Source organism: Microplitis demolitor, chromosome 5, assembly GCF_026212275.2.
Source record: "Microplitis demolitor isolate Queensland-Clemson2020A chromosome 5, iyMicDemo2.1a, whole genome shotgun sequence".
Classification (NCBI taxonomy): Eukaryota; Metazoa; Arthropoda; class Insecta; order Hymenoptera; family Braconidae; genus Microplitis; species Microplitis demolitor.
In genome coordinates, this window is record NC_068549.1 from 6193428 (window position 1) to 6203910 (window position 10483).

Below are 10483 nucleotides of genomic sequence, written 5' to 3' on the forward strand. Positions count from 1 at the left end.
ACCAACATCATCTTCGCAAAAATTATCTATGCCTAGAAATTAATATAAAAACGGGGATGTAATTATTGAAATTATTAAATACATTAGATAACTAACGTTCTGCGTAAAGGTGACATTTGGTTTTGTTTGCAGAAAGATAGAAATTATCGTGGCATTGACAGATAGATTTGCTGCAGACTGAATTTTCAAGGGCGCAATCTAGATCTTTAGAACAGTGCGATCCCATAAATCCCCGACAATAATTTTCTATTAAAGTATAATTTTTAAGACAAACACATTTGTGGTTTTTAGAACAGTAAGTATTGTTAAGGTTACGGCAGCTACTGTTGCTTTCACAAAAATCATTAACTCCTGAAATTTTTGACAATTAGTTCTGAAAAATTTCTGTGGATTCATAGTTTTTGAGTTGAAACTGAGAACTTACGATTAGCATACAGCTGACATTTATTCTTGCTTACGGATAGGTAGGAATCCATACGACATTTGCAAATGTTTGAATCACATATTGAATTTTCTATTGCGCAATCTGAATCATTGAAACATTTCGCATCAATGACACCGAGGCAATCACCATGCAATTTTTTATAGGTTGGTAAACAAGTACATTTTTTATTTTCTGAACAGTATGTGAATTTAACATCACGACAACTATTATTATTTTCACAGGAATCATCCATCTCTGAAAATTAAATTTGGAATATAAAATCATCGTTCATGATATGATATGTAAACGTACTTTCGGCATAATGATTGCAGTTGTCGTTGTTTGAAGACAGGTAAGAATTTTCAGGACATTGGCAAGTGTTTGATTCATCACAAATTGAATTATTAACAGCACAATCCGACTCTTTGGAACATGTGGCGTTAATTGGGCCCCGACAATGGCCGTCAATTGTAATGTAGTTTTGTAAACAGACACATTTATAGTCTCCAGAACAGTAAGTGTATTTGAGATTACGACAAGCAATATCGGTTTCACAGAAATCGGTTTGTTCTGGAATTAATTTGAAGAATTTGACATGATTTTAAGGATTTATACTTTTGCTTTAAATAGAGTTTATAAGATTTACTTTTTGCATATGGATAACACTCCTGTTTGTTGACAGATAGGTAAAAGTCAACAGGACATTGACAGGTTTTTGATTCATCACAGATTGCATTGTCTGCTGCGCAATCTGAACTTTTGAAACATATCGAGCCAATTAGTCCACTGCAATATCCATCATCATTTATATAGCCACGTAAACAAGTACATTTATTATCTTCGGAACAATATGAGAATTTTAGATCACGACACCCAACATCAGTTTCGCAGAAGTCATTTATGTCTGAAAATAAAAGTAAATAAATTTCTATATTCTTTATTGTCACTTACAATTTGAAATGCGATTATTCACGTTTAGCGAATGAATGACACTGGTTTTCGTCTGCAGAAAGATAAAAATTGATAGGACATTGACAAGTGTTAGAAGCGCAAATTGAATTTTCTATAGAGCAATCGGAGTTTACAAAGCATTTTGCATTTATAAGTCCACGGCAATGCCCATCTACTATAATATAATTCGGCCAGCAAGTACACACGTTTTCAAAGCAGTGAGTGCGATCAAGCTTTTGGCAACCAATATCAGTTTCGCAAAAATCATTAACTTCTACAAAGTAATATAACATTAATTAATATTTATCATCATTATTCATGTAAAACTATATCTTAGGACCTTACGTGAAGCAAAGGGATAACATTTATCTTTGTTAGTAGATAGATAAAAATCAAGCTGGCAGTGGCAAGTATTATCATCATCGCATGATGAATTTTCCACTACACAATCTAAATCACCTGAACAATTTGCTCCAATCAATCCCCGACAATATTTACTTACTTCTATATAGTTGGCCTCGCAAATACATCGATTATCTTTGGAGCAGTGACTATACTTAAGATCTTGACAGCCAACATCGTCTTCACAGAATTCATTTAATTCTAAAGGGTAAAATAGTAAATACATTATTTGATTTCTATTTTTATGCGTTTAATATCTTGAGCATGATAACGTACGTTTTGCATACGGGAAACATTTTTCTTTCTCTGTAGACGAATAATAGTTACTAGGACATTGACAAAGGTTCAATTTGCAAATTGACTTGTCTACCGCACAGTCGAAATCTTCAGAACAATTTGAACCAATGTCAGCCCTACAATGTCCTTCAATATTGGTATAGTTCCGTAAGCAAACACACTCGTTCTTTTCAGAACAGACAGCATATTTTAGATCACTACAACCGATTTTGTTTTCGCAAAATTCGTTGAGTTCTACAAATAAGATTTTACTACATTCACCCTTCTAATAATTAATATCATCATCATTTTTCATTGTGCTAAGAAACTTACGTTTAGCGTGAGCGTAACATTTTTCCTGGTTTTCAGATAAATAAAAACCATAGCGGCATTGACAAATATTCGATTCACAAATTGATTCGTATACTCCACAGTCTAAATTATCAGAACAATTCGCACCAATTAAACCCAGGCAATATCCTTCTATCACCGCGTAATTAGAAGAACATGTACACTGGTTACTGTTCGAACAAACTGTATGTTTGAGATCGATACAACCAATATCGCTTTCGCAAAAATCCTTCAATTCTATAAAAAAAAAAATAAACAAAGACATAATTTTACATTTTCATACTTTAACACGTTGCTTTTTATCAAGTTCGAGAGACTCACGTTTAGCATATGGATAACATTTTTTTTTATTGATTGATAAATAAAAATTACTAGGGCACTGGCAAGTTTCGGATTTGCAAATCGAGTTTTCTACAGCGCAATCCAAATCATCATAACAATATGCGTTAATTAATCCGCGACAGTTGCCATCAACTACCGTATAATTTTCTAAACAAGTACATCTGCTATCATAAGAACAATGTGTGTACTTGAACTCACGACAGCTAATATCAGTTTCACAAAAAGTATTGAGTTCTGTAATTCAGTACACGATATTAAATATTTCTCTCTTTTTTCCATACTAAAATTCAAAACTTACCTTTCGCATATTGATAACACTGGTTACCAGTTTCAGATAAATAGAAATCATTCGGGCACGTACAAGTGCTCGATTGGCAGATCGATCTCTCTATTGCACAATCAGAATTTTTCGAACAATTCATGCCTATAAATCCACGACAATACCCGTCTACTTCGATATAATTTTCAGAACAAATACAACTATTGTCTTCAGAGCAGTACGTGTATTTTAAATCACGGCAGCTGTTACTACTTTCGCAGAAGTCATTCAATTCTGATGATTAAAATTAATTAGAGTATAACTTATTTGACTTGTAATGATCCCATTGTAAAAATCGTAGAACTTACGTTTGGCGAATGCGTAGCATTTTCTTTCATCTACAGATAAGTAGCTGTCAACAGAACACTGACAAGTGTTTGATGTATCACAAATTGAATTTTCTACCGCACAATCGAAATCATCTGAACACTTTGCATCAATAAGTCCGCGACAATATCCGTTAACTACAGTATAATTTTCAAAACAAGAACATTTGTAGTCTTCAGAACAGTTCGTAAAGTTCAAATGTCGACAACCAACATCTGTTTCGCACTCATCATTTAGTTCTGCAATATCGGTTAGAATACTTCAAACATATATCATTTCTTGAATCTAACTTTCAAGAAATATTATCGTAAGTGTGTAAGAAAAACTTACTTTTAGCATATTGATGACATTTCTCTTTATTCAAAGATGGATAACAATCAACAGAACATTGGCATGTATTTGTTTGGTCACATACTGAATTTTCAGCGGCACATTCTAAATGGTCAGAACACGCTGAGCCAATCAAACCAAGACAAGATTCATTATTACTCATATAATTAATTGAACATGCACATTTCCTGTCAAAGCAATAAGTGAATTTGAGATCGCGACAACTCATATCATTTTCACAGAAATCATGCAGATCTAGAATTTAAAAGAGGATAACTTTGATAAATAATCAAATCTTTGTAAACGTTTTTTACTAGACATAAACACTTACGTTTAGCATACGGGTGACATTTATCTTCATCCACAGACAAGTAACTATCAATAGAACACTGACAAGTATCTGAGTCATCGCAAATCGAATTGTCTATTGCACAGTCAGAATCATCAGAGCAGTTTGCATCAATCAATCCGAGGCAGTATCCATTTAATATTGTATAATTTTCTATACAAGTACATCTGTTATCTTCAGAACAGTATGTATATTTTAGGTCGCGGCATCCAGTATCAGTTTCACAAGAATCATTAATTCCTGAAATTGGTACGATTGTTATCAAGTTATTTTATGCAATCTTCATTTTGTAACCAGTCTTTTGGTATGAAATGGAATAAATGTCAATTTACTTTTAGCGAGCAAGTGGCATTGGCCGTCATCGGTTGAAAAATATGAATCTACAGAACACTGACAGATGTTTGATAGACATATAGAATTATTCGAGGCACAATCTGAGCTTCCAGAACAATGAGAACCTATGAAACCACGACAATATCCGTTTACTGCTGTATAGTTTGGTGAACAAACACATCTATTGCTGTCAGAACAGTGAGTATATTTGAGATCCCGACATCCTACGTCGGTCTCGCAAAAATCAGTAAGTTCTGAAAATTAAAGTATCGAATATTATGACGCATTACTAAACATAAACTTTGATGTATAAAATATGAAACATTACGCTTAGCGAATGGATAGCACTTGTCTTTGTTTAAAGAAGGATAAAAGTCAATGCGGCATTGGCAAATATTTGATTCACAAACTGAATTGTTTGCTGCACATTCTGAGTCTTTTGAACAAAATGCGTCGATAAGGGCATGACAATCTCCAGCTATTTCTTCATAGTTTGATAAACAAGTACATTTTTTGTCAGCAGAGCAAAAGGTAAATTGCACATTGCGACAGCTACTGTCATTATCACAGAAATCATGTATTTCTATAATTCGAAATAGAAAAAGATTAATTTATAGTTGAAAGAAATAAAATGTTGGATTTTATTTTGAAACAAACATACTTTCGGCATAACGGTTGCAGGTTTCGTTGTTTGAAGACAGGTAAAAACTGTCAGGACATTGACAAGTGTTTGATTCATCACAAATTGAATTGTTTACTGCACAATCCGACTCTTCGGAACATGTGGCGTTAATTGGGCCCCGACAATGGCCGTCAATTGTAATGTAGTTTTGTAAACAGACACATTTATAGTCTCCAGAACAGTAAGTGTATTTGAGATTACGACAAGTAACATCAGTTTCACAGAAATCGGTTTGTTCTGGAATTAATTTGAAGAATTTGACATGATTTTAAGGATTTATACTTTTGCTTTAAATAGAGTTTATAAGACTACTTTTTGCATATGGATAACACTCCTGTTTGTTGACAGATAGGTAAAAGTCAACAGGACATTGACAGGTTTTTGATTCATCACAGATTGCATTGTCTGCTGCGCAATCTGAACTTTTGAAACATATCGAGCCAATTAGTCCACTGCAATATCCATCATCATTTATATAGCCACGTAAACAAGTACATTTTTTATCCTCGGAACAATATGAGAATTTTAGATCACGACACCCAACATCAGTTTCGCAGAAGTCATTTATGTCTGAAAATAAAAGTAAATAAATTTCTATATTCTTTATTGTCATTTACAACTTGAAATGCGATTATTTACGTTTAGCGAATGAATGACACTGGTTTTCGTCTGCAGAAAGATAAAAATTGATAGGACATTGACAAGTGTTAGAAGCGCAAATTGAATTTTCTATGGAGCAATCGGAGTTTACAAAACATTTTGCATTTATAAGTCCACGGCAATGCCCATCTACTATAATATAATTCGGCCAGCAAGTACACACGTTTTCAAAGCAGTGAGTGCGATCAAGTTTTTGACAACCACAATCAGTTTCACAAAAGTCATTAACTTCTACAAAGTAATATAACATTGATTAGTGTTTATCATTATCATTCCTACTAAACAATATGCTAGGGCCTTACGTGACGCAAAGGGATAACATCTATCTTTGTTAGTAGATAAATAAAAATCAACATCGCATTGGCACACGGTAGCTTCACATTTAGAATTATCAACTGCACAATCATCGTCATCTGAACATTTTTCGCCGACAAGCCCTGTGCAACTTCCGTCTACTTCAATATAATTCGCCAAGCAACTACACTTGTTGTTTACCGTGCAGTACGTGTATTTAATATTGTTACAATCATCATCAGTTTCACAGTAATCATTCAGATCTAAAACGTTGAACAAAATATTTTATAACAAATTGAATTATCTCGTACTCAAAAATTTGGCAAGTTAATTAGTTACGCCTGCTATATGACGCACTTGTCCACAAAAGGATTAATTTATGCTGCTTTCTCGACAATTCAAGTAGGATAACTTACGTTTGCTATGAGCATAGCATTTTTGATTGCTGAAAGAAAACCGAAAACCCTCAAGACATTGACAAACATTCAATTCACATTTTGAATTTTCTGTTGCACAATCTAAAGCTTCTGAACAATTCGTTCCTATAAGTCCGCGACATTTGTCGTTTGTTACTGTATAGTTCATCAAACAAGTACATTGTCTATTTACAGAGCAATATGTAAACTTAACATCACGACAAGCCTCATCCGTTTCGCAGAAATCGTTTAGTTCTGAATGTGTAAAAAGTATTGCATAAGTACTTCATTCTTTAATTTAAGGAGCAATGCATCCAGAAACTTACTCTTTGCATACTGAAAACAATTGCTTTTGTCATTAGATGAATAATAATCTCCTGGACACGTACAAGAGTTCGATTTGCACGTTGAATATTTTACTCCGCAATCTGAATCTACAGAACAATCCTCTCCGATAAGTCCGCGGCACTTATTGTCTATCAAAAGGTAATTGGGTTTACAAGTACACTCATTACTTTTTGAGCAATATGAGTACTCGACATATGTACAACTTTTGTCGCTTTCGCAAGGTTCATTTGGTTCTGAAATTTTATATTTCTAACATTAATTAAATTTTCCTGAGTCACAAAAGACTAAGGCTTCAATGTTCTGGTTTTCTTATTCATTAAACGGAAAGTAATGATAGTTAATATATAAATTTATAAAATTGAGCTTGAAATTGAATTGATCTTATCTAATAATTTTAACAAATTCCCAACATTTTCGTACAAGTGAAATTACGGAAACAGTTTTTCTGCTGTAAAAACATTATTGTAAAAACTTACTTGTAGCATATTCAATACATTCCTGTTTATTTATAGACGAATAAAATCCATGAGAACATATGCATTCATTTGAATCACATTGAGAATTATTAGCTCCACACTCTGAATCTTCTGTGCAATTCGTACCAATAAATGCTTTGCACTCGTTATCTTTTTCAAAATATTTTATTTTACAAACACATTGATCGTTTTCGGAACACTTTGAATTTTTAACTTTTGTACAATCATCATTGTCCTCGCAGAGATCATTCACATCTAAATGGAAAAATTATCGGTTTTATCAGAATGAAAGAAACTAATTTTATCAATATTTACGATTAGCATATTTTCTGCACTCCCGTCTGTCCGTTGATGGATGAAAATTTTCAAAACATTTGCATCTATTCGAAACACACAAAGATTTATTGGCTATACAATCCGAATTTTCAGAACACTCTGCGTCAATGAGGCTTTTACATTTGTTGTTATCTTCAAAATAGTTTTCAACACAAGCACATTTTTTCTCTATGCACTTTGTGTTTTTGACACGTGCGCATCTTTTGTCGTCTTCGCATGAGCTTCCGATACCTTGTTGTTCAAATAATATAGACTAAAGTAAATATTAATAAAAACAAGTGCTATAAAATCATTATAACCTACTTTTGGCATAGCTACTACATTTTGTATTATTAGACGATAAATATCTATTTAGTGAACAAACACATTTGTTGTTTCTACACACTGAATATTTTGGCTGCTGACAGTCTACTTTTGCTTCACAGTAATCTAATGATCTACATTTTCCGTCTTTCTCGATAAATTTTAACATGCATTGACACTTATTATTCGAACATTCTGTATTTTCTATTTCTTTACAGCTCTCATCGCTTTCACAATAATCATATAAAGCTAAAAAAAATTCGATATATACATTTCCCAAAATCTACATTCATGTAAAAAATATATAGTAATTACATGTAGTCTAAAACTAATTAACGTACATTTGGCATTTGCAATACACAAAGATTTATTTTTTGATGCATAAAAATTCATCGCACATTTACATCTGTCATTTTGACAAAATGAATTATTCACATGACATTCTTCAGATTCTTTACAGTTTCCATCAATACCTGACACACAGATATAATTTTTTTCAAAATGATTTACATCGCAAACACATTTTCCTTTTGAACAAACTATGTTTTTTGTAGTGTCACAATTTGAATCTTCTGTACATCTTCGACCTAGCACTAGAACAAAATTTTGAAGTTTATACACTACTTAAAGAATAAACGGAACAAACTTGAAATTACGTAACTTCTATTTGAACTGAAAAAAAAATTGATCTATAAGTGGATGCTAAGCTTTAAAAACTTACAAAATTCGCATTTTTTTGTTGCCACATTCAAAGGAAAATTTTCATCACATTGACATATTCTCGATTTACATTTTGTATTATCTATTTTACGGCAGCCTTTATCTTCTATGCATCGTTCGTTTGGTTCTAAAATAACATATCTCTAAGATAATTTTATTTTGAAAATTTCACACTTTTAAATCTTACGTTTTGCATAACGGGTGCAATTTCCAGTCTTTTCAGATACATAGAAATTTCTGATACATTTACAAGCCCTTGACTGACAAGTAGTGTGTTTGACGTCATTACAATCAGTATTACTCAAACACGGGTCATTTGGTTCTACGATAGATTAAAATATAGTAATGGAAATAAACTAATGGGATTTTTCAAAGCATTGAAAAAAGTAGGTTTACTTTTTGCGGGTCTATAAAGCGTTCGGCTTTGTGTATGCAAAAATACATCGTCTTTACTGCAATTACCTCTTGATTCTAAAACATACAACAAGAAATCACAATTTATTTGAATGAATCTAATACAATGTCAGACATACATCGTTATACTTACTATCAAATTCGCATTTATCATTAAGTGTATAGTAATAATTAACTTTGCATTTACATATTCCATAAGGATTGCAATATGAATTTTCAAGTAAACATTTTTTATTGACTAAGCATGGCTTATTGATACCTACAAACCATTATTTGTAATTAATATTCTAAGTCAACATTTGTAAACAAAACATTCGAATATTTAAATTTTTATATTTACCGCCCATACTATTTTGGCACATTAATGTATCGAGAGTGAATTGGGTTCCATTTGGACATTTACATTCTTTGTTAATGCACTTAAGATTTGAATGATGATCTTCTGAGCATTGGATATCATTATTGCATGGCTCACCGTAATTTGTGTCTAAAAAAGTAACCTTGTTAATTCTTTGATTTTATTCAAATTAAATTTATTGTACAAAAAAATTTCATATTTGAATGTGATTTATCTCACTTGATATAATCTGACACCCAGATTTGGTTGAATAATTTCTTTTCAAATAGAATATTCCATTGAAATCATAATAATCCATGAGTTCATCAACTAAACGATCATTCATTGAAGTCCGTAAACAAATAGTTTCATTGTACGCAACCGATTGTTTTCTACAAACACACCGTCCATTTTCCGAACATTTCGCTCCAATTATTGCTTCGCAGTCGAATGATTTTTTACAGGGACTATTCAATACGCCTATCAAATTATCAGAATTATCTCTTAATGTTTTACTGGCGATTTGAGATACAATAAATACCTTTTTTAAGACATATATAATCAGAAGTATAAAGTTGATCACGTATTTTATTAACACATATTCTGGTTGGATTGCAGCAAGGATCTTGAAGATTTGGATTGCACTATTACAGATAAACAAATTGTATTTGTTATCGATAAGAATACCAAGTATTATTAGCTAAGAAAAACTGACAACTTACTTTATGCTTTAATTCAGCGCATTTTGTAATCGAGTCATTGATCCCATTCATAGGAATAGTATTGGCCAAGAAAATATTCAACATTTCGATGAAAATTGATAATACTATAATTGTCATTTTATTGTGGCGTGATAGAGATCTATATTCCTAAAAATACTATCAATAGGTATTAGTATTTCCTATAGTCAAGAGAATATTTATTTTCTTATATTGTTTATTTTCTGCTTAATTTAATAGAAACCTGAGTTAAGTATACAGTGAGTAGCTCATACACAGAAAAATAGAATTAAAAGTGAGAATTGAAAGCGAGGTAATCCTCTTTTTTTGTATAAAAATTACAGTAGTTTTTAAATTTCCCGCGTACCTTCATC

At 32.1% G+C, this 10483-nt stretch overlaps 1 protein-coding gene across 1 annotated transcript; it reads right to left on the bottom strand.

Annotated features, from left to right (window-relative positions):
* Positions 1-1240: 1240 nt before the first annotated feature.
* LOC103574494 (fibrillin-1-like) lies at positions 1241-10233 on the bottom strand. Its single transcript, XM_014441826.2, has 29 exons — positions 10113-10233; positions 9932-10034; positions 9631-9870; positions 9394-9540; positions 9187-9312; positions 9036-9110; positions 8827-8961; positions 8641-8766; positions 8261-8512; positions 7920-8168; positions 7596-7847; positions 7281-7535; positions 6783-7037; positions 6457-6711; positions 6049-6303; positions 5726-5977; positions 5399-5656; positions 5066-5323; positions 4733-4987; positions 4404-4658; positions 4054-4311; positions 3723-3977; positions 3374-3631; positions 3045-3299; positions 2726-2980; positions 2387-2641; positions 2054-2308; positions 1878-1978; positions 1241-1328 (listed from the first exon to the last, which is right to left on the bottom strand). Exons 1-29 carry the CDS (start codon positions 10227-10229, stop codon positions 1323-1325), a joined length of 6018 nt encoding a protein of 2005 aa, XP_014297312.1. The 5' UTR covers positions 10230-10233; the 3' UTR covers positions 1241-1322.
* Positions 10234-10483: the final 250 nt, after the last annotated feature.

Bases quoted from the DNA above. Each gene is read 5' to 3' on its own strand.
- LOC103574494 (XM_014441826.2), bottom strand. From the start codon at position 10,229: ATGACAATTATAGTATTATCAATTTTCATCGAAATGTTGAATATTTTC. The intron at 5,324-5,398 runs GTAGTCTTATAA...AATTAATTCCAG, and splicing joins GTGTTATCCATATGCAAAAA to AACAAACCGATTTCTGTGAA. The intron at 3,978-4,053 runs GTAAGTGTTTAT...TTTAAATTCTAG, and splicing joins ATGTCACCCGTATGCTAAAC to ATCTGCATGATTTCTGTGAA.